The sequence below is a fragment of the Girardinichthys multiradiatus genome, chromosome 19 (genome assembly GCF_021462225.1).
Source record: "Girardinichthys multiradiatus isolate DD_20200921_A chromosome 19, DD_fGirMul_XY1, whole genome shotgun sequence".
Taxonomy (NCBI): domain Eukaryota; kingdom Metazoa; phylum Chordata; class Actinopteri; order Cyprinodontiformes; family Goodeidae; genus Girardinichthys; species Girardinichthys multiradiatus.
This window is the reverse complement of record NC_061811.1, coordinates 22428927-22452890: the sequence shown is the minus strand read 5'-3', so window position 1 is coordinate 22452890 and position 23964 is coordinate 22428927. Positions and strand designations below refer to the sequence as shown.

General features: G+C 39.4%; 1 protein-coding gene across 6 annotated transcripts in view; it reads right to left on the bottom strand.

Annotated features, from left to right (window-relative positions):
• si:ch211-266o15.1 (zinc finger MYM-type protein 4) overlaps nt 1-22803 on the bottom strand; it is a 33695-nt gene extending 10892 nt beyond the window's left edge. For 4 of the 6 annotated variants that reach the window (XM_047344779.1, XM_047344780.1, XM_047344781.1 and 1 more), the window contains exons 1-18: nt 21750-22005; nt 18767-19334; nt 17667-17719; nt 17440-17589; nt 14599-14662; nt 12003-12208; nt 11752-11876; nt 10267-10492; nt 9830-10045; nt 9554-9704; nt 9325-9440; nt 8845-9216; nt 8592-8742; nt 7644-7798; nt 6017-6197; nt 5767-5880; nt 5229-5272; nt 4162-4300 (exon numbers count right to left, since the gene is read on the bottom strand). In XM_047344779.1, coding sequence (XP_047200735.1) covers nt 4162-4300; nt 5229-5272; nt 5767-5880; nt 6017-6197; nt 7644-7798; nt 8592-8742; nt 8845-9216; nt 9325-9440; nt 9554-9704; nt 9830-10045; nt 10267-10492; nt 11752-11876; nt 12003-12208; nt 14599-14662; nt 17440-17589; nt 17667-17719; nt 18767-19334; nt 21750-21788 — 3070 coding nt within the window. In that variant the 5' untranslated portion in view covers nt 21789-22005. The other 2 variants (XM_047344782.1, XM_047344784.1) reach the window with 2 other exon arrangements.
• Between the last annotated feature and the right edge of the window lie 1161 nt (nt 22804-23964).

Below are 23964 nucleotides of genomic sequence, written 5' to 3'. Positions count from 1 at the left end.
CGGTGATAACACTTTAGTTAGGTCGCTATCTCGAGATAAGAGCTCAAGATCATTTTGTTGTGCTGATTACTTTTTTATATCTTTATCTTGAAATACAATGTGGAGCTCATTCCTGTGAACAGTTTTTAAAACTCCAGATAAATAACATAGCTCGTTTTGTAGTGACAGTAGTTCAGTTAGATATTTATCTCAAGATCATTTTGTTGAGCTCAAATAAATCCATTATTCAGTATTATCTCAAAATAAGACATACATTTTTCCCAAAAGTGAAACAATGATGGCTCGACTGCATCATTATTTGATTACTAGTATATTTTTGGTGCAAATCACATTATCTTTCTGCAAATAGTTTCATTATCTCAAGACTTCAATATTATGTTGCGCTATTTCCTTATCTCTTCAAATGACATGATCTAAACCTATTGCTAATGGTTTTAGAACTTCATCTCAAGTTAAAATCTTGTTTTATAGTGATAATGGTTCAATTAGGAAATTAAATTAAGATCTCGAGGTCGTTTTGTTGCGGCAAAATTGTCATGTGATCATCTTGAAATAACAGGATCCTAAATATTTTGCCGCAAACCGTTTCAATCTTATTTCAAGATTTTTAGCTTGTTTCATGGTGATAACAGTTCGATTAGGCCATTATCTCAAGATCTTAAAAGAATTTTTTGTGCTAAAAATATACCATCTCAAATTAACATGCTCATAGACTCTTTGCAACAGTTTCCATATCATTATTTCAAGATAAGATCTCAAGGTCATTTGATACTGATAACATCTCAATTATGTCAGTATCTCAAAAATAGTTTCTTATGGTCTAGAAATAATTTAGTTTTGTTCTATGTTGCAAATAGGTTTAATGTTTCATTACCTTTATTTATGATCTGGAGATGTTATGAAATAGTTCAATAACCTATACCAATTACCTATATTTTAAGCTCACTTTATTGCGCAGTTTCAAATATAGCATCTCAAAATATTAAAATGAATCCCAACAGTTTACAGCGGTTACTGGCTTCAACACATCCATTATGTATAAATGGTTTAACAATTACCCTACGTTTTGTGGGTAAATTTGCTGGACCAAGTCCGATTTTTATAAAATGCTAAATAAGGAAGAGTCTACAAACACATTGTTATTGTCTGCACCTTTCCAGACTGAAATTACAAAAAAACAATTTCACACTACTTTTTTTTTAAGACTGTAGGAACCCTGCAATTATAAAGAAAATACAGGATCTGTTTTTAAATGAGTGATAAAAGTTCCCAGCATGGTTTAGTACAGACTGAGCAGTTTGGGACTGAACAGGAATATTTAAAGCTGCAGTTTTCTGTATCCGCAGTCAGAGATGGGAGATGGCTTCTCAAAACAGCAGATCAGGAAGCTGGAGAGAGAAAAATCGGGTGACAAACTCAACCCTCAAAAGAAGTCAGTATGTATTTCAACTAAAGACAGCACATAAAACATTAAACGGATTCAATAATCTTTAAAACAGGTTTATTGGTGTGATTTGAAGTCTTTTGGTTACTTGAGAGGCTCACCTGGCGCTTCGTAGTCACGTTTTGTGTGGTACAGTTCAAAACAAGGCACAGGGCAGAGGGTAGGTTCTTCAGTACATGTCTTACAGTAATAGGGTGTCTGCCTCTTCATTCTGCCACAATCTATTTCAGACTTCAGCTCCTCCTCATCATCATTCCTCTCCTTGTTGACAGAAATTTCCTGCTTCTTCTCTAGCTCATCATCACCATCCTCCTTCCTACGCTTCTTCTGATCTGGCTCCTCTTCATCCAGCTTCCTCTTCCTTCGCTGGGCGCACACCTTGCAGTTAGAATCAGTATCCCTTTTACCCAGGAAGTGGCGCCCAGTTAGGCGAGCTGGTGTGAGGTTGCTAGGCTCAGTTTCCCCCAGGAGTTTCGGAGAGTGCGCCGGCGATCTGGATGGTTGGTCGGACTGCGAGGAGCTATCTAGCAGAGCTGGTGCAATTGTTAAGACAACTCTTTAAATAATTTAAATAAATCAGAGAAGAAGAATATTCAATAAAACATCTGAGATGAGAAAAGGCTGATTTATGATATTAGTGTCAAAGATTAGAAATGATAATATATAATAAAAATTTAAATTAGGTATTTACGCAGCAGTCAGTGATCTGAGTTTAGAGAATTGGGGAGGATTTCACACAGGTGGGTCGAGCAAACAGGAACTCACTATCTAGATCACCAGGAGTTAATTATTTGCACATGGAGGAGAGCAGGAAAGGAAATATAGTACGTTTGTATCATGCCTACAGGGTCTTTGATGGATCCAAGGTTCCTACACATTTTTCATGTCAAAATTACATATTTGTCCAGACTTCCACATTTTTATTCTCACTCCTTTTTAGCACATTTTAAACGTTTACACAAAAATGACTGAATTCACAACAAATTTCTACAGTTGCCAGGCTTTACAACCCTGAAACTGTAAGCAAGCAAGGTGGGGAGGTCGACAGCTTTGGTGGAGGCAGTGTGATGGTGAGGGGAGCCATTCTCCTTAGTGGAAAAACAAGGCTTTTTACCATTTGAGGTATTTTCAATTCAGATGAGATGCTGCAATTATGTAGGTTTGCCACTGAAGCCAGAGCGACCAACACAACCACATAGGCTGACCTGTGACAAATGCTGGTTTAAGAATGGGAAGCCATCAAACAGCACTGTGTGGCCCAGCTGAAGACCAGCAAGAAGAGGAGGTAAAGGGTTGTTGTGGCTGTGTATGGTTCTCCTATGCACTACTGAGGATTGCCAATATGTCTTGTTTCTTCAAACTTAAATAATCCATTCCAGTACACAAAAACAGACAAGAGTCAAAAGGTAGAATAAACTGTTTGGCAACGACACAGAGGATAATGGAAAACTTTGATGAGTGCCACCTACATACGGAGCTCATGCTAAACATTTGCCTTACGTATGGGGAGCCATTTAAGATAAAGAAACAATTTTTTAGAAAGAAGCATTATTACAAAAAGAAATAAACAAATAAACAAATAATCAACCAAACAGAAATTGTCCATATTTTAAGTTTATATATTTAGGGGTCATGAGTGGTATAATGCAATAAATATATAAATAAATAAAGGTTCTATTGAAATAAATAGATAATTAATAATTACATAGTTCTTTGCTGAAGCACATTAATGATTCATTTTATTTGTCAGCGTTAACCAGTGAAGTCAGTGAGTGAGGCTAACACTGCTATAGTACAAGCTGACAGTTTTAAAATGTACAGGTCAACCAATCAGATGTTACCGTCTAAAATATATCCACAGCGCTCTGCAGGAAGAAAGGGACCATGAAATAAATGAATGCTAAAATAACTGATTTCAACTTATATTTAATTAAATTTTTAACTGAGTTATGTATCAAATGTGAAAAACTATTGAGATTTAAAGAATTGTTGAAAACTATGATTATATATATATATATATATATATATATATATATATATATATATATATTGTTTTATATATATTTATTTTCTATTGTAATTCAATTCTCACATAAAAATAATTTATTAATTTGTGTATTCATTGGACTGTGGCAAGTTTGGCCTTCCACATAGTGGAGTCAATAGCTCTTCGCTCCACTGTGAGAATATCTTCCCCTTGCTAAGATCACTGACTGCTGCATACTGAAAGAAAGATACTGAGTGCTTAGAACTACTCTGCACACCTTCCCTTCAGGTAAGAGAATGAGAAAATGGAAATGTTATCTTTGTATATTTCTAAGCATAAACAGTCTAAACATTTCATATTTGACGTGCTATATCCCCACACTGTAATATGAGTAGAAAGCTTGATTTTTCTTAGAATAAGAAGGGGGATTTTTTCCTTTGACGACTGGTTGAAAGCCGCTTTCACAGCAAGAATAACTGAATGTGTTAAAACAGCAGCATTCAGCCACTTATATGCTCACATATGTTCCTTATGGTAACATACTTACATGGAAAAGTGTTAATGTGCGCATGTTTCATTTGCCAGCTGCACAAGACTGTAAATAAAACAAATATAACCCCTGAAGTCCTTTGGAGTATATCAGTGTTCCCCAGTCATCTGAACATTTCCTATGCTGCCTTTTAGCTGGCAGCAAAGCTAAACCAGTGAAAGTATGTTTTCATGTAGTTACCTTCTGATTCAGGGGAAGGTGACGGCAGCTGGCACATGATTTCCTGGTCTGTGGTGAACGGTCGGCACAGAACCGACTTGTTCTTCATCTGACGGCGACGGGGCGCTGGTGCTCGCATGGCATCAGTCTGAGTACTGGCCTGAAGACGTCATAGACAAAAACAAATGAAGGAGAAACATTAAGTAAAGGTTTGATCTGATTGTTTCTTCTCACCAGGCATATGGAAATTATAATCTCAGTAGTTCACAATGGGAACATCATGCTTTTTAAATGTTGCCCTCTTTGTCAAGGTTGTATTTACCTAAAATTTAGCACCATGAAGTTAAAAAAGTGCAGCCTCTGGAATAGTTGAGTCAATATGGTGCCTTCAAATAAAATAACCTTTTAGTGCAATAGCATTACCTCACAATGAAAATCTGAGAGAGAAGTTAAATTTTTAACCTCAGTAGACTAAGTGGGGAAAATACATTTTATACTAAAATATTTTTCTACATTACTAGTGCCACATATATTGTAAACCCTGCTGTTAATACTTTGTCCAACTTCCTTTTACCAAAAGGACAGAACATCTCCACTTACATTTTACAAGATTGGATCATACAGAAAAGGGGATCTTTCATTATTCCTCTTCTTGCCAGAAATCCACTAGGAGCATTTGTGGAAGAAAGGTTCAATCTTTGAGTTCTTTAAACCTTTGACTCTACATATGGCAAAAATTAGGCAAGCAATTATTAGCTTGTAGCCATTTCCAGACTTTCAAACATCAATGCCTCACTTGATCATTATGTTGACTTGGCTTTCCCATTTTGAAGAGTTGCTCAGAAAACGTTTCTTCTGTAAAAAATCATATTCATAACCAAAAGGAAAAAAGAGCCCCAGGATTACCAATTTAAAAGTTCCTACATGTTATAACCCCCATCCCACTAAATAAATATACTGAAATGAATGGTTACATTTTCTACATTTCATGCATTTTGTGCAAACAAAAGATGAACTTTTTTAATTAATACATGGTGTTTCTGTATATTAAAAAAAAAAAAAAAAAAAAAGGAGGTCCAAGCTCATACATGATCAAGGTTCTTTCCATCTATGTTGGAGGTTGGAAGCTCTCCTGCAAAACAAAGATAAAAACATGTGAGAGACACATTAAGACCAACTAAAATCTATAAACAGCTATATCGGCTGACCTAATTCACTTTTAAAGTATGCGTGCGGGGATTTTAAAAGGACAAAACACAACTGAAAATTGTATGAAAGCATATAAAACCAGATGAGTTTGACAAGTCAAAACAAGGATGGAAAAGAAATACCTTATAAAAAAGAAAGAACAAAAAGGGAGTCAAAATGTTCTACACAAAAAGCAGCAAAGGATTAAAATAAAGATTTTCTACAACATGTTTTCTGGGTTAGTTATGCACAATTAAGAAGCAGACAATTAAACATTTCATGTTATAAAGAAAAAAATTATATTTGATACCACTATGACAATTAGGAAAAACAAGCCTGAAACCGGCAGCATTTTCTTTAGTTCAGCTTCCTTTTTCCTTTAGTTGTTTTCTTCACAGTTATGAAGACTGGGTCTGCTGGAAACATGGGTGAACTAACCGGTTAGAGCCGTATTCGCTGACCCGCTGGGCTGAGAGGCGGAGCCGTTGGCCAAAGAGACAACATCTGCAATGACAGGATTCATCTTGGAGGAGTGATGAGGTTGCGCCGGAGCTGAAAGAACATTTAAATCGTAATCACCAACAAGGAAAGATTTTCTTTACCATGAAGACTGGAGTAACCGTCGAGTGGATAAGAAACTTTAATTCTAAATGAACTTGCTGAGGTATAATTTAACAAAACGATTTACCGGATGGCACTGGCGGGGCAGTGTTCATGCCGTTGCTGCTGGTGGTGTGTTGGCTCGTCTCAAAATGAAGGTAGCAGTACTGCAGCAGGCAGGCCATGTTGCAGAAGTTACAAACTGAACCCAAGCACTGCAACTTCTCGTTCATGTAGCCCTGCTTCCTGCAGCTGTTGCACCGACCCATCTGAGCAGGGAGAAAAACATGACATTTGGTAGAACTAGGACATTTCAGAAGAAAGATGCGAAAGTTGCCAACAGAGACGCCGGTGCTGGGTCAGTGGTTGATCTGGTGACCTTTAACTGTTTTTTAGTTAGTTGGTTGAAGGGGAGTCCGATCAGTTTAAACATTTTGAAACCGTGAGCGGTGAAACCTAGTAGGCATATATCAGAAAATCCTAACTCCTAATGCAGTGGGAGACACACCAGGTAAAAACAGACAAAAATGCCTCCGTATCGATGTATAAACTGTAGATGTATACATAAAATGGGCAAGACAGTCATTTCAAATCACAAAGTTTCTGAATATTTACACGGAGAAAATCTAGAATGTGTAACATGATCAATCAAAATTCAACTTTCTTTTTTAACATCTGAAAAACTATCAAATTTCAACTGCAATTATATATATGGAAAAAAAAGTAAACTGTAAGTAAAACTCTGCTTGTTCCCATGCCATTCAACAATACCTAGACATTGTCTACGGAGGAAATCATTTCCTAGTACTGTGGAAATAAGAAAAAATAAAACTAAATATAAATTGTGGACTAGTAATAAACGTGCTTTAATGCATATGCAGCAGCATCCTTTTTTATTGTTTTACTGTAAAAAAAAAAAATACAGATATGACGACAATGTGTACAAATTACACGTTTTCTTCCAAATAGAGAAGAGAATAATATTACAAATTACCATCAAATCGGTCAGATAATTAAAAGTAAATGTACAGTAAACAGTTCATTTATTCTAGACTGTGTTACATTTAGGATCAGACTTGACTGTGTGTCACTGAACCCAAGTTTATATGACTTTACTCTATTGGTATGAATTAGATTTAGTCTTTTTGTGTAGTTGGAAATTAATTTGACCTGTTTTGCCTGTTAAGTGCCATAAGAAAAAAATGTGTTGTGAACTGGTGGTGTATAAATAGACTAAATTTATGTAAGTGATAAAGCTGCAGCTGCAACTCTGACATTGTTGTTTTCAGAAACTGAAACTTCACGCTGCTCAGTATCTGAGGCTCTGACATAACATCCTGTGTCTGCAGACAGGATCTCTTATTCAGAATACTTTTAGGTGGGCTTAAAAACCTCGTTACACTCAGACAGTTTTTACTGAACGCTCTTAGGGGGCGATAATATTATGGTTTATTCACAGTCTACTCAAGGGAAGGGAAAAAGAAATCAACCCAAAAGAAAGAATAAAGTGATTTCTCACCCAAACGTTGGATATAGTTTTATATCCTTGATGTTCCTGAGAGATAAGTTATCCACACTAGGAAAAAAGCAGATCTCTCCTCACTGTATTTCTTTAAAAAAAAAAGCTTTGTCGTTTTTTTTTTCTGCTTGTGATCTGACATATTTTTTATCTGCTTTGTGTACACATTGCTGTGGGACATTTGTCCTGTACTTACTCCATAGTAGAGCACAGTGTACTGGGACATGCAGTGAGGTTTGCAGAACTCCTCGATCTTCCCTCCATAGTGGCTGAGCATCATCCTCTGTCCAAGGCCACAGCAGTAGGAGCATGGACGCAAGGCACGTTCCTGTTTGAAGAACTGCTTACAGTCTTGGGAAAAGGAAGGGAAGGCTGTGTCATTGGACCATTAATCATACAGTCGTCAATGAATATGTTAAACCTGCCAGAGCTGACTTTACAGCAGGATTCATAATATTTATGTCAAAATTCCACAGTTTTCCAGACTCAAACTTTCAGAGTTTTCTGTCCTTTTAAGCCCAATGTTACAGTATAAATACACAAGATCTGGCAGATACTTCTATGGTGGTCAAACTTTAAATGTGAACTTGCAAAAACAAGAGATTGTAAGGAGGAAGGACTGGTGGATGGATTTCTTTTCTGGCTTGATCTATTCTGACCAATCTGAAACTCAAAATACAATCTCGTTCCAATCAGTTAAAGCACCGTCAGCTCATGGTGACAACAACACTCTTCAGAGCGGGTGTTGTTGCTGAGGGAAGAAAACTCAAAGTCAGCCATTTTCAGTATCAGTGAGGTCCTTTTAATAAAAGACAAATTAAGTCAGAGGAAGCAGAGAGATGTAGGAGGAAATTTAAAACAAATTTGTTTTCTATGACAAATTGTGGTTGAGCCAGGATGCAACAGAGTAAGAGAGAGCAAAACTCTCAACAGATAACAGATAGTTTTGTTGTATAATGCCATGCTAACCGCTACATTCACAAAAAATCAGATACAAAATTCTGATCGGTGAATCTCTACTTCAAATTGCATTTTTTAAAATTATATACACTATGTATTTTAGTGATTGTATTTTCTTTTTCAGGGTTTTTAATGCAACATATTTTTGCATGAGCAGAAAATAAAGTATTATCTTTTAACTTACTTTCACTGCAAAAGAACACGTCTTGTTGACCGAAGCTGGTGACTTCATGAAGGATCTTCTCCTCTTTACAGCAGTCACACACAGTGAGGACATTTTTCTGGGTGTTATACTGATCACAGCACGCTTTACTGCAAAACAGAGAAATACGACCCTGGAGGTGGACAGAAAAGTGGTCATGAGAGGGAATATTGTTTCTCAGTAGGCTTATGCAAGTTGATATAACAAAGTTAGATGTATGACTCAAATTTCCCACCTGGTGGGTGAGTAGTAGTGGCTTGTTGCTGAATTGTTTGCTACACTGATAGCAGGTCAGTTTGGTGACTTCACTGAGCCCATCCTCCACTGGTTTGAGAGGCTGCTCCGGGGGGGATCTGGCTTGGGTTTGTCCAGGGAGAGTGGGAGTTGACACAGCTGAATGCGGAGGCACTAGTGGGGGTACTGATGTATGACTGGAATTGTGTCCTGGGTGCGGGACTGAAGATGAGTAATCCTGAGGAATGGGAGGGACTGAGGTGGCCCCGGTGGCTGCGGTGGAGGGTCCTGGCTTGGCAGCATCCTTGCTGGGAGGGTCCCTGAGAGACGAGGTTCCGTTGGTGAGATCAGGCTGAGATGAAGGAGACGATTTCTGCAAAGTAGGATTAACAAATAACTCACAAGTTTGAACTTAATCAACTAGGATATTTAAATTCTTTTATCTGGGCTTTTTAAAATCAAAATTTGGTTGATGTTTTACCCTGAACGTGTTCACACAGGTTAAGGAACAAAAGTTGCGAATAGTGCCATCCACCATGGCGAGATGATACTGAGGAACCGCAAAAACTTTACACAGGCCGCAGGGGAATGGCGTACCTACAAAAACAGTAACAATAAACATGAATTAAACCACCATGAGGTTAAAACGCCGAGCCTTAAGCTTCCGTCTACAGGCTCCAACTAACACTGCCATGTTTACTGTGTTGTACCTGTGAGATTATGTTGGGGTGGTCGACTCTGTTCCACACATGCAGGAGAGCAATACAACTGAACTTTACCCTTCTGGTCCCGCTCCATGATGGTAGAGGACACCACTGTGATCTTGCGACAGTTTGCACACTCAGTCGACTTTCTGCAAGTCTGCAGAAACAGTTGTTCACAATTTGTGTGTTCTGCTACTAAGATTTCTGTTTCTAATGACTTGATTTGTGAAAAACAGAAATTCAATCGAACAGCATAATAAAAAAGGGAAAGACTTCTAACACCTGTTTAAAAGTGCCAATGCAGGTGGAACTGCAGAAGTTGAGCTGAGACTTTTCTATCGTCAGCATATGACAGGAACCCGAGTTGCTGTTGCAGTAAAGTCCACAGCCTTCGCAGCAGTTCAAAGCGAGCTGACGCAGTTTGCGCCAGGTTAGGAAACAGGGGTCACTGCAGAGTCGGTGCAGTTTTCCTTGATGGGTGACCTCATGCTCGATCTGCTGCAGATATAAAGCACAAAGACACCAAAGGAGCTGGAGCTTAAAGTGACCTGGTAAAAGACATCTCAATATAATTTTTGCATTTTCCAAAAGGATAATAAATAAGAAAAGATTAATTGCATCAAATTTAAAAGCTGATGCAAATGGGGTTTACATGTAGCTAAATGAAATCGGGAGGTGCAAAGAATATGGAGCAAATTGTTCATTCATTAGTGTCTTACCTTGTTGGTGGCTTTGCAGACACTACAGAAGGGTTTTTCAGATGGACCCTCCACTGGTTTTTCAGGTGGCTTCTCAGGCTTCCTCTCAGGCCGTTTATCGGTTATGACTTTTTCCCCTTGTTTCTTCTTGTGTCTGTGTACAGACAGACAGAACTGGCCACAAAAGAGCATGAACGTGCTGTTTTCTGCTGGAACTGTGACCATGTCCCTGGGCTGAGCGATCTCCCTGAAAATAAAGTAACAGGAAAGATAAATGGTCATTATTGGCTCACTAATGAGACATGGCTGTCATGTTTGCTCCTGATTGGTTGAGCAGTCCCTTGTGATGTCTCCTTTCCGGAAGCACAGGTTTCCAGCGAACTGAGTTCAGACACACATTGAACCTTAGAACCCATTAAGCCTCGTCTGACTGGGACGTAGAGGACTAATCAAGCTGCCGGATTTGGTTGTGTTAATCGTTTTTTGTTTGCATCACACGCCAAGTTACATTCTTCTATTTTTCTGTGGAAATTCCCAACTCTAGTTTGTATCGTTGCTTTAGCACATTTTTTTCCACCTTTTTTTAAGCGCGCTTCCCTTCGTGTTCATCCTGATCCTGAATCCAAAGTAAACAACCAGCCCTCCAACATCCTGGGCTAAAATGACAGCCTGCCTGCCTAACGTACAGCAAACTTTCAGTCAATTCGAACAGCAGTTTGTGTAATGATTTTGTCCTCACGCAGAGGGAGGGGGGTGAGAACCATGCACTTGCAGAAGTCCTGTTGTTTCTCTAAGTGGTGAAGCAGCTCAATGTTGGACCAATCGAGGGAGATTTCTACTGTGATTGTTTTGGCCAGCTCTCTTTATCTTTCCCCTCTCCTTAGACTTCTGAGAAAATGACAGACTCTTGGTAATTCTTAGGTTTTTAATTAGTTTAACAATAATTCGAACATTTACTCCTCAGTCATAAAACTTCCCCTTTTAGTCAATAATTTGTAGACTTAAATTAATGTAGTGTTTGTTAGTGAGTTTATATTACCTAATTAGTCAGTAGAGAAGATATTAGCGAGTAGATTAAACATAAATTGTTGATAGTTGATTTTTCATATAACCTTTAGTTGAGTAAATTTTAGTGTTCATCCCAAATAAATCTTAAATCCTGAGAAATACGCAGCAATCTCCTGACTGTTTTTATGCTACACCAGTCGTTCAAGGGTAAAGAACTAATCTTTCAAATTTAAGGTTGATAGGCTGTGAGACTGATAGGTTTATAAACGCAAATATATATTACAGTATCTTAACAACCCTTAACACAGACCGTAAAGTAATTTCTGAGGTTATATGACAAACATTACCAGCAGAAGCAAGCGACGAGTAGATAAGCTGGTTAGGAAACAGTTAACACCTTGCAAGTTACTACATCTGGCAGCTATGCACAGAGGAGTTAAAATGATTAGACTCCAGAAAGTAAAGCCTTGATGTGTTGCTACTGGCAAGAAGATGTACCTGTTGCACTGGAAACATGATCGACCCTTAGTGACTGGTGGAAGATGGCCTGTCAGACAAACTGTGGAGCAGAAGAGCTGAGTTGAGCCTTTTCTTTGGAAAGCTGTTTGGCCTTTCAGCAAAACCTAGAAATTATTAAAACAACATGAAATAAACACCCATCTCCCCTAAAGCTACAAAACAGACAGTTGGCTAAAGCAGTGGTATATATATAATCCTTCACGTAAAATATAAACCATGTTACACTTTACCTTGGAGCAGCCGCTGCAGCGAACACTCCCAGGAACAGAAGGTGGTGGAGGGCATGGCGGGAGTGGTGGGAATGCTGTCAAAGTGGGTACTGTGGGTGGGACTGGAACTGGTGGTCTAACTGGGAGGGAAGCCATGGCCTGCAGAATGGCTCCTCTGCCAGGGATTAAAATATGCGTCGGTGTTGGGGCTGTAACAGCTGCAGGCACTTCGGAGAAATAAATCATAGTGTTTTATATAAAATATGCAATCATTTATTATTAATAACCATTAAATGATTTTGAATGGATTGTTGGTAATAAAATTAAACTGAGAACTCTTCATCTAAGATAAGAACAGAAATTAAAAAAAGGAAAAATAGATATCAAATCAAAGTACCAGATAATAAATGAAGCAGTTATTCCAAAAATATCAACTAAGGATGTCTGGACTTTTATTTAAATTTTATATCAATAATTACCCAAAGTTTTTCTTCAAAATTTCACAAGCACACCAGAAATTACACTGAGACATCATCAGAAACACAAACAAGAATTTAAGCATGAAATAAAGTCAGTTGTACTGAAAAAGTTCATGAAAAGTGTGGAAAAAAAAACATCTAGTGGCCATAATCTAGTATTATAAAGAAGATATTTAAGAGATTATTTGATCCCTGTTTAGAAAGAAAAATGTAGAAATGAAATAAAAGGGGAGTGAATGAGAGATTATGTGGACAGTCTGTACCGTGGATATGATAGAAAACTGTATAACACAGCTGGTCAAACACTGGTTTAGAAGCATGTTTTGATGTGTAGTACAGTGAAAAAGTATTTCCCCCTTAAAAATGTCTTCTGGTTTTGTTTTCTGTCACACAAAGCTTTTGATTACCTGCGTATTTACAATGTACAATTACGATGTATTTTTCAAATAATGATTTCAATTATTAAAGGGGAAAAAGTTACACATAAGACTGGTCCTATGTGAAAAGGTCATTGTACTCTCAACCTAACAACTTTAGAATATACTAACAATAACTAAAAAAAGAAGAAACTCTGCTCACAACAGTTTGACTCTTTAAAAAATCTGAAATAGATTTTTCCACAGATGTGTCTTCTGAGCAGGTAGAATCTTTGATATAAAACTGTGCATCCATGGATCTTATGACCTAAACCATAAATCCCTAAGGTGCATGGCTGTTTTCCCTATATCGGCTCCTTTGTCCAACCACAACTTTTTGCGGTTGTAGACATCGTTTTACCCAAACATACCCCTGGAGTAGAGCACTGGGTTCGCTGAGAGACAATCAAAGAGCCCCTCCTTCTGTTTAGCCGAAATACTGGCATGTTCTTCGGGCCTCCGCTTACGTTTTCTAAGGATTTTGACTGATGATGTGAAAGATGAAAATTCTCTTTCCAATACATATTGAACGCTTGAAGCAGCAGAGGACTTGCTCCTGCCATGTTTTGATTGCTTTTCAGGGTCAGATCGATGATGCCTTTAGCGCTGCTGCTGCTCGTCTGATGGACTTGATTTTTCGGCTCGTACTCGTCGTCTTCCGCTTTATCCGGGACCGGGTCGCGGGGGCAGCACAGTCTGCAGAGACACCCAGACGTCCCTCTCCCCAGACACCTCCTCCAGCTCCTCCGGGGGGAGCCCAAGGCGTTCCCAGGCCAGCCGAGAGACATAGTCCCTCCAGCGTGTCCTGGGCCGTCCGATGGGCCTCCTCACGGTGGGACATGCCTGGAACACCTCCCAAGGAAGGCGTCGAGCAGGCATCCGGTATAGATGTCGAGAACCATGGCCTCGGACTTGGAGGAGCTGATCTACATCCCAGCCGCTTCACACTTGGCTGCGAACCGCCCCAGCGCATGCTGTAGGTCTTGGCTAGAGGGGCCACCAGGACCACGCCATCTGCAAAAAGAAGAGACAAAATCCACTGGTCCCCAAACCAGACCCCCTCCGGCTCTTGGCTGCGCCTAGAAATCCTGTCCATGAAAGTTATGAACAGGACCGGTGACAAAGGGCAGCCATGCCGGAGTCCAACATGCACCAGGAACAGGTCCGACTTAGTGCCGGCAATGCGGACCAAACTCCTGCTCCGCTCGTACAGGGACCGTATGGCCCTTTTCGGCTCTAATCTTTTAAGTAAGCGTCTTGATATCCTTGAACATCTGTCGTTGGTACAAAAAGCAGGTGTTGCTTCTCTGGAGTGAAATGCAACAAAAGCAGAGAGAGGCTTCACTTTATTCCCACCCGTGAATGCCACAAATATGTAGCGATGTCACACGTAAGACCAAAGAGCAACACCCAACAAAAAGAAAGATGTCACGGCGCAGCGTCCTTGCACCAAATTTCCACCCAATATATACGCTTCATTTCTTCACGCTCACAGGCACACGTAAAAGATGTTTCTGGATACAAAAACAGACACGTCAAGATAACCAACAGTATGACAGAGGCTTTAGTGTCTTATTGAGGATAACTTCTCTTACCACCTTTTACTTAATGATATTTTTGAAAAAGGGGTAGATCAAAATATCTCAGGATGATCAGTTGCCTTTTTGAATATTCAACCCGTTATTTTCAATTTGAAACCGAACAGAACTCAACAGAACTCACAGGCAGAAGACGTGAAGCTGTTTCCTCCTCCTACAGAGTAGACAGAGCTGATCCTCAGCTCTTCCTGAAAATACCAGATGAGAAAAACTGAGTTAACCTCAACAGTTTGCCATCTTCTTTGGTTTTATGTAAAATCTCAATTTCTAAAATTATTTAAATCCAACTTTAAGTGTACAAAAATATACAACAAATATTTATTAAACAACAAAGCCTAACTTAAAAAGCTATATGTAATAGATTAAGGACGCTCTTGCAAATGGACTTTGGCTTTAAGACGGAAAGTTTGCTGCCAGATGCTGCTAATTAATGCACTTTATAAACTGATCATCAACAGCTGTCGTCGCCCCTAGAAAAGCACGAATTTTGGCAGTTTGTGACATCACGATGCCAATGTGGAAAGACATCAACGTTATTTAAGAACAATCTGAAGTCCACAATTAGCAGAAATAAAAAAATTAAGTGTACAACACTTAAGATAGCTATCCATTTTTCCAGAGGTGGGTTCCCTATAGACCGTGATGTGCAAGAAAGTGTACATGAATGTGTTTATAAGTGGCATTAACATTTTCGAGAACTTTGGACGTAATGATGATGTTTTTTTACATGACAAACTTGAACAGAGCGCAACTCTCCCTGGCGAGATGAAATGCAGCTCATTTCAAGAGCGAACAAAATAAAACATAGAAACATTAGGCAAGAACTTTAGGTTCTTTATGCAGTAAATGTATTAAAATTTTCCCCCATAACACAGTTAAAAGCTTGGTGACTGCTGTGCATAAGTGAAAATGGGTTCCAGGCTGCTGCACACACAGATTTGTCACTGTGGGGACTAGTCACTGAAAATCTATGCCTCTTCCATCAGTTTAAACTTAAATGCCTTCTTTACTTTAAACCTAATCCAAACCAAAGGCTCATTTTCTAACAATCTAAAATGACATTTTGTCACATCTGCACATAGTTTTTGTTATTACTGTGTGAGGGCCTGCTCCAGGCTGTGAGGGAGATCTGCGGGTTTGCAGGTACAGTCAAATAGATACAAACAGAGGTAGAGACAAACATTAAGCTGCGGTTCATCTCTGATGCCTTTTGAAAGTATGGTCAAAATAACAGAGATATTCTCTTTAATTTACAGAGCTGGTAGGTTTAAACATTACAGCAGAACACCAACCACTGGAGAGATTAATAAAGTAAGAACTAGTTTGTATTGGGAGTGTGACTTTTGTTCACACTGTTTGGCTGGTGAATTAAGAAGGAGAATTAATTCAGTTTTAACCTGTGTGAACTAAACTTAAAAGTACCTTCTGATAAGGGTAAACTGGCACAACACGACCCTGAGGTCACATTATACAACACTCAAATTAAAAACCAAACAGCTCCATCTCAGATTCTACAGACCAGAGCTAGCATGTTAAATCATAAAGAGCTCATGATGTACAGCCCTATGTTTAGTAAAAACCAAACTATGGAGGCATGTGGCTGCAGTGGCAATCTAGTGACGGAATCTAAAACAAATTCCAGACAAACGTTTGATTTTTAAGAAATTAATTTGCATTTTATTGCATGACATAAGTATTTGATACATCAGAAAAACAAACCTAAATATTTGGTGCAGAAACCTTTGTTTGCAGTTACAGATATCAGACGTTTCCAATTGTTCTTGACAAGGTTTGCACACACTGCAGCAGGGATTTTGGACCACTTCTCCATACAGATCTTCTCCAGATTCTTCAGGTTTCAGGCTGTCACTGGGCAATATGGACGTTCTCTCTCCAAAGATTTTTGATTGGGTTCAGGTCTGGAGACTGGCTAGGCTACTCCAGGACCATGAGATGCTTATTATGGAGCCACTCCTTTGTTGCCCTGGCTGTGTGTTTTGGGTCGTTGTCATGCTGGAAGACCCAACCACGACCCATTTTCAATGCCCTTACTGAGGGAAGGAGGTTGTTGGCTAAGATCTCCCGATGCATGGCCCCATCCATCCTCCCCTCAATACGGTGCAGTCGTCCTGTCCCCTTTGCAGAAAAGCATCCCAAAAGAATGAGGTTTCCCATTCCTCCTCTAGATCATCCAGATGGTAATTGGCAAACTTCAGACAGGCCTGGACATGCGCTGGTTTGAACAGGGTGACCTTGCGTGTGTTGCAGGCGTTTAATCCATGGCGACATAGTGTGTTACTAATGGTCTTCTTTGAGACTGTGGTCCCAGCTCTCTTCAGGTCACTGACTAGGTCCTGCCGTGTAGTTCTGGGCTGATCCCTCACCTTCCTCATGATCACTGATGCCCCACGAGGTGAGATCTTGCATGGAGCCCCAGACTAAGAGAGATTGACCGGCACCTTGAACGTCTTCCATTTTCTTATAATTACACCAACAGTTGTTGTCTTCTCACCAAGCTGCTTGGCTATTTTCCTGTAGCCCCTCCCTGCCTTGTGCAGATCTACTATTTTACCCCTCATGTCCTTACACAGCTCTCTGGTCTTGGCCGTTGTGGGGAGGTTGGAGATTGTTTGATTGAGTGTTTGGACAGGTCTCTTTTACACAGATAACGAGTTCAAACAGGTGCAGTTAATACAGGTAATGAGTGGAGAACAGGAGAGCTTCTTAAAGAGCAACTAACAGGTCTGTGAGAGCTGGGATTATTACCGGTTGTTTGGTGATCAAATACTTATGTCATGCAATAAATTGCTAATTAATTACTTAAAAATCACACAATGTGAGTTTTTGAATTTTTGTTTTAGATTCCGTCACCAACAGTAGAAAAGTACCTTCGACATGCTTTGCAAGTGGGAAAATCTGCAAAACCGGCAGTGTATCAAATACTTCTACTCCCCACCGTACCTACCTCATGCTGCTCCAGCTCCTCTTTGATTTGCCTACTGGAGTTCTGAGGAAGCAAAGCAGCATCATAGCCTTCATCAATCGGCTCATCTTTAATGTTTATCCTGGGAGACGCAGGGGGATTTCGATCCCCGCCTTGAGTGTTCCCTGATGCCTGAAAAAGAGAGCCTTTATCAATATCTGGAGACTACTTAAAAGGCAAATTAATTCATATCCTGTTCAAATTATCACCTCTTCCTGTTGGCTGTCTTCAGTCTCCTCAGTCTGGTTCAGGCCGCCATCGTCTGATAATAAGGAGAGAACGTGTGTGAACAAGGAGAGATGAGAGCACCCCAGCTAGTAACATAAGAGAAGCCCACATGCAATAACTGACCCCCTTAATATATGTTTTCTGCTAAGAGGAGTACATAGTCACTTATTGGAAAAAGACAAGGGCAGAACAAAAAATTTGTACAAGGGTTTATACACAATGTTTGTGTCAAAATGACTTTTCCAGGCTCAAATTTCCAAAACGTTCGATAGTTTTTAGACAGCTTTTAACATATTAATACAAAGGTTCACTCTGAGTTATACAGTAGTTATACTTTTAATATGAATGCCCCAAAACCAGAGACAGTAAGGAAAGATACAAGATGCACATACTATTAATGTAATTTGGATGGATGTACAGATAGACAGTTAAGACAAAAATCATTTATACCCCTGACAGATTTAAAGGCATTATCATTCAACCGAGAAGTTTGGTTTTGGTTGGAATTAACACAGGGATTTTATGCAATGAGCTCCAGGTCTTTTCGAGGTTTTACGGTCTCCTTTCCATCACCATTTTAATACCATCACCCTTTTAATACCTCCAAAGATTCTCCATAGGATTCAACACGGGACTCAGGCTGGGCCGCTCCAAAACGTCAAGACTGATTAGAGTTAGAAGAAACATATTGGTAAAATAAAAAAGAAGATTATTTTAAATCTTAATCTGTCTGGGCCAAACTGTATCCATGGATATATTTGGACAATTGGACAAATGAGGATGGAAAGATGGCCAATCAAGCGGATGGATGGATGGATGAATGGATGGATGGATGGATGAATGGATGGATGGATGAATGGATGGATGGATGGATGGAATTAACATTTATACACTGGTATAGTGAATAGAGTCTGGAAATACTAATATTTTTCCATAGTCTGGATACTTTTCCCGATCCCAATAAAGACCTGAAGAGTACTCAAATTCTATTATTTTCCAGAGAGTGTAGGAAGTCTGTATTTACCAGACTGACATTTACTGGAGATTAATCTCCTTTTAGTGTCGGTTGTGGAAGTTTTACCTTTGATGTTGTCCTGGGAGGAGTGGGAGGTGTTCGCAGACTCAGTGCTCCCTTCGTTCTCTTGCTCCTCTTCAGCTCCAGGTTTTTGGGGAAAGGGATTGCCCCGAGAAGCACTCTCTTCCCGTCCAAGTTGACTTATTTTGCTAGCCTTACCCACGTCAACATCTTCTAAGGAGCCCATTGGCAGGGCATAGTGCCAGTCCTCATCTTCTTCCTCTGGTCCATAAGAGGGAAGGCCATCCAATGCATCATCAAATGCTGCTCCACCACTCCCTCCACCTCCTCTTTCGCTTCTTACCATGTCAAACGAGGAGGGTTTTCCAGAAGAGGATAAAATTAGGGGAGCAAAACTCGTCTCTCCCGTCTCCTCATTCGTCTTTTTCTCTTGTCTGCTTGAGTTGCTATCTTCTTGAAGCGGCTGGGTTTCTCCTTGTTCTAAAGTTTCGTCTAGTCCCTTTGGTTCTACCTGACCGCCACTCTTGGAGGAAGCCACAGAGCCCCTGGAGGAGTCGGCAAACTCTCCCAGCCCCATCACTTCATCGAACATTCGGGACATCTGCTCTTCGTGCTGGGCAGAAGAAAATACATTGGTAATGTTAGGGAACAATGTCCTTTATGAACCTTAAGTTTTTCAATATGCTTTTTAAGCACCTAGGCCTTTTTGTTACTATTACACTAACTGTGTTTTACGTTTTCCCCAAATTGGAACCCAGATTTTTTTCGGCATTAGCTGAAGTTTGTTAGGTTAAATTAATGCTGATTAGCTCAAACATACCTGATGCCTAAAAGGTGGCGTGTCAGCTTCAGCTCTATCATTTCACTGGAAAAAGGCCCCAGGTTTAAATCTGAGTGAGAGCCACTGTGTGTCTCTGACTCTACAGCAGAAGTTACTGTGGATCATCTCTAGTCCACACAGGGTCAAAACAATACATACAGACACACATCAATATATACATTCACCTAAGTCTTGTAATAGAGCCAATTAGTGGTGCTGAAGGTTCTAGCATAACTTCACAAGATAAAGACACAACAAATTCTTCTTTTAATCATAATTGACTGCAGTTGTTCCATTCTCTTTCCCAGGATGCAAAGCATTTATTTAGAGATGCACTGAGAAATTGTCAGTTGACCGGATTTAAACTATATCAGCCCTGATCAGTGACGAGCCGATCAGAAACTCAAAAATCTCACTTTTTTCTAAAGCCGTATGCAAGCCATTTCAGGTCTCACCACATTTCTTTTGTGGTTCATTCAGGCTGTGTGATGGTGGGAGAGCACATAACAGAAAGGCTGAACAAAGTACAGCAAAGTTGTTCTGTTTTGTCCTTCTGGGTTTTCATACAATATAATGGATTTTGAAACGATGAGAGCTTTTTGGAAATATTCAAGTTTAGAAGATTCCCTAAGGGTCTAATAGGCAAGGAGAGTGCTGCTGTAGTAAGGCTAGCTGTGTTAACCACACTAAATGCTGTAAAAAATGTAAAATGATGTGTCATGATTGTAAATAAGTTGGAAAAGTCTCTCTGAGCCATTTCTAAACAACTGCAGATTCCAAAATAACAGGTCCAAATATTTGTATGGACGTACAAGTTATTTCAATATATCAGCACTTCGCTACCATCTTAAAGAACAATCAAACTGTGACCCTCGTGTTAAAATTGTTTGGGATTTTCCAAAATCAAGTAGGAACCATCAAGGGTCACACCTGCCATGAAGTGAAAACTGCTGGAATAACAGTGCCATTGTCCACAGTGAAGCCACTTTAACCTCCTAATGGACTAACAGGGAAGGCCACTAGTAGAGCTTAATACCTTCAAGAACTACTAAAATTTGCACCTGAACAAGCCAAATGCCTTCATTAGGGAAGTTTTACGGTCGGAGTAAATAAAGCAGTATCTTTGGAGAAGTCAAAACAAGACTTTCAAACTTGAAAACACCGTACTAGTCGTCAAGCATTGTGGCGGGAGCATCATGCTATGGGGGTTGTTCCATGGCCAGTGGTACGGGTGTAGTCCAGAGTGGGTGGATAATGACGAAGAACTACCACCTCATAATTCTTCAACTTCATCTCAAATCAACAGCAAGACGTCAAACTTGATTCCCGGAGGACCGGAGTCCTACAGCTTTTAGATGTGTCTCTCTATTAAGACACTTGAATGACATAATTAAGTTATTAGAAGGACTCTGCAGAACTTGAGTGCATGAGAAGGTAATTCAGTCCTTTGAGTCAGGTGTGGTGGACTTGGGACGGGCCAAAAGGTTGCAGAAGACCGGCCTTCAAGGAATTATGCTAAAAGCCTGGTTATGACAACAAATGCAATGTGGTAAATGATGCAAATTCGTAAATGTAAAGTAACCCACATTTAAGAGCAAGGCAAGGTGGGTGTTTGGGGGTAATTTCTACCCTCTCGCTGTGGGCAGCCCAACAATGTTGAATGGATCCATGATCCTGGCCTGGTGTGGTCCAGTTATTTGCAAGAGGCGTATCACTCAACTATTTAAGATTAAGTAATGTCACCTTTTAATTGTTTTGACGCATAAATACTCGCTAACATATATTTGCTCAGGATCATTTACGAGAAGGTGGAAACGTAATGGCTTTAAACGTCACTGCGGTGAATTTGTATTAACTAAATAAAATCTGCTATTTTTTATTGTTCACTGCCGTCCTTGGCCATGCTTCGCTATAACAGCACGCAACTGCAGCACAAACCTGCAGGTATGGGTTAATGAAAGCTTTAAGGATGTATGGAAATGCCAGCAAAACGCGGTGAATTCTTTTGTTTCCATTTTTTTTTTCTGAAACAAGATGCTAAACAGAGCCATGTAGCAAGCTAATTGATGCTAGCCCTAAATGAGCAGCTCTCCACCGGACGCTTTCTGAACAAAAACTACGAAAGACAAAATGAAGGTGGGTTCGCTAATACATCAAGCTTTCATCTGGCGACTGTGAGCATTTATCGTTTTTGTTTTAATGTCTTACCTTTAAACGTTTAAGTCTAAATTCCTCCGAGTCCGCCATGTTTTAATTATGCTGCAGACACCGCGCTTCCAGATGCCCTCCTCCTCCTTCTCAATGTGGGGCTACAGAGAAGGCAACAGCAACAAAAATGCGCTACACTTCATCCAGATTAGCTGCTAATTTAATTCTGCGAATATTATGCGCAACAACTAGACCCCGGGTGTTTTATTCAGTAAGATTTGTAAGGAAACACACAAGCAAGTACTTTAACGACAAAAAAAAGCCTTACCGTAACTGTCGGATTAAGTCCCCCCGCTCTCTGTTTTTCTCACTCTTAGCGGTGTAAATAAGTAAAAATGAATCCCCGTGATTTTGAAAGTAATGAAAGCATTATTAAGACGTCTAATTATAACAGCTTTTATTGTGTCCTAACTCCCTCCACTCCGCCCTCAGCGAATGCCAGCGCTTATAGTTGGGCCAACACGAGGTCCGTCGCTTTTCCGACGTACCGCAAATACACCTTGAAGTCAGGCTGTATTCAGTCTTTTCCAAAACTGTGGGGTGAGAACGTTGTCAAAAACAATGTGTATGTAAAGACGGAAATGTCTGCGTATTAGTCAATAGTTTTGCATAAGTAAAATCCAAAAGGGGTATTGTATATTTTCTCTATAAGAATACAAAATAAAATGTTACAGCTTCAAGAAATTACAAACACAAAGTTCAAGTTTAGAGTTGTGGTTTATTCTTTATGAATACAATATGCTATAACAGTTTGTGAATACGATTTCTTTTCTTTGAGAATACGAATTTACATCAGCGACTTGGTGTCACGTGATCTCAGGCTCAGAATATAGTGGGTGGAGTTACACAATGATGTACAGTAGGTGGCGGTATGCACATCTGAATTTGTTGCGAACCGCCAACAGAAAAAGAGAATAAGAAGCAGCAGCACTAGCGCTAAGATGACGGACAAGAGCACATATTAACGACATTAAGACATATATAAACTTTTTAACATTACCTGGCTTTGTACCGTAGTTTCTTGGTCCGTCATCTTAGCGCAAGTGCTGCTGCTTCTTCTTCTCTTCTTCTGCTGGCGATTCGCAACAAATTCAGATGTGCATACTGCCACCTACTGTACATCTTTGTGTAACTCCACCCACTATATTCTGAGCCTGAGATCACGTGACACCAAGTCGCTGATGTAAATTCGTATTCTCAAAGAAAAGAAATCGTATTCACAAACTGTTATAGCATATTGTATTCATAAAGAATAAACCACAACTGTAAACTTGAACTTTGTGTTTGTAATTTCTTGAAGCTGTAACATTTTATTTTGTATTCTTACAGAGAAAATATACAATACCTCTTTTGGATTTTACTTATGCAAAACTATTGACTAATATGCAGACATTTCAGTCTTTACATACACATTGTTTTTGACAGCGTTCTTACCCCACACAAAATAGAATCCCACTTCCTTGGATTATCAGTACCACCCCTCCCCCATACTTTATTTGGGGTAGGGGTATAGCCATCTCATTGAGAAATGGGACACTCTGTCAAGAAATTGATACATGATCAATTCCTTTTGATTTCATATTATGAAACATGTGACTTCATATGTCCTGTGTGGTGGAAATTCTCATTAATTCAGCATGTGTTAGCATACATAAATGTTATGCTTTAAATTATAAACAAAAATATAATGTCCAATGTACCCTATAACATATTTATTTTCGTTTTTGCTTTATTTTTGTCACTTTTAAATGTTTAAGATCTTTAAACAAATTCTAACAACAACAACAAAGAAAAAACTGAGTAAAAATATCTGTTTTCAATTGATGCTTTCATGTATTAAAGGAAATTAATATTGAAACCAACCTGGCCCTAAGTGAAAATACTTGCTCTCCTTGGTAAATAATGATTAATCACATTTCTTTCTCCATTTTACTGCCGAAACCTAGGCCTGATTGCTGCCAGGTTTGTAAAATCAAGATATCACTTGATTAGAACCTCTCTGGCAAACGAAGTAGGCTAAAATATCTCAAGAGAATTACATCATGTAAGGGTTACAAAGCATTTTGAAGGCTTTGGGACTCTAGCAAACCATAGTGATCATAGCCGATCATGGAGAAACTGTCCGATTCCAATCGATAATCATGGATTGGTGCATTACTAGAGTGAAATGTATTTTTTTGATCAATAGAAAATAAATAATAATCGATCTCCTGTC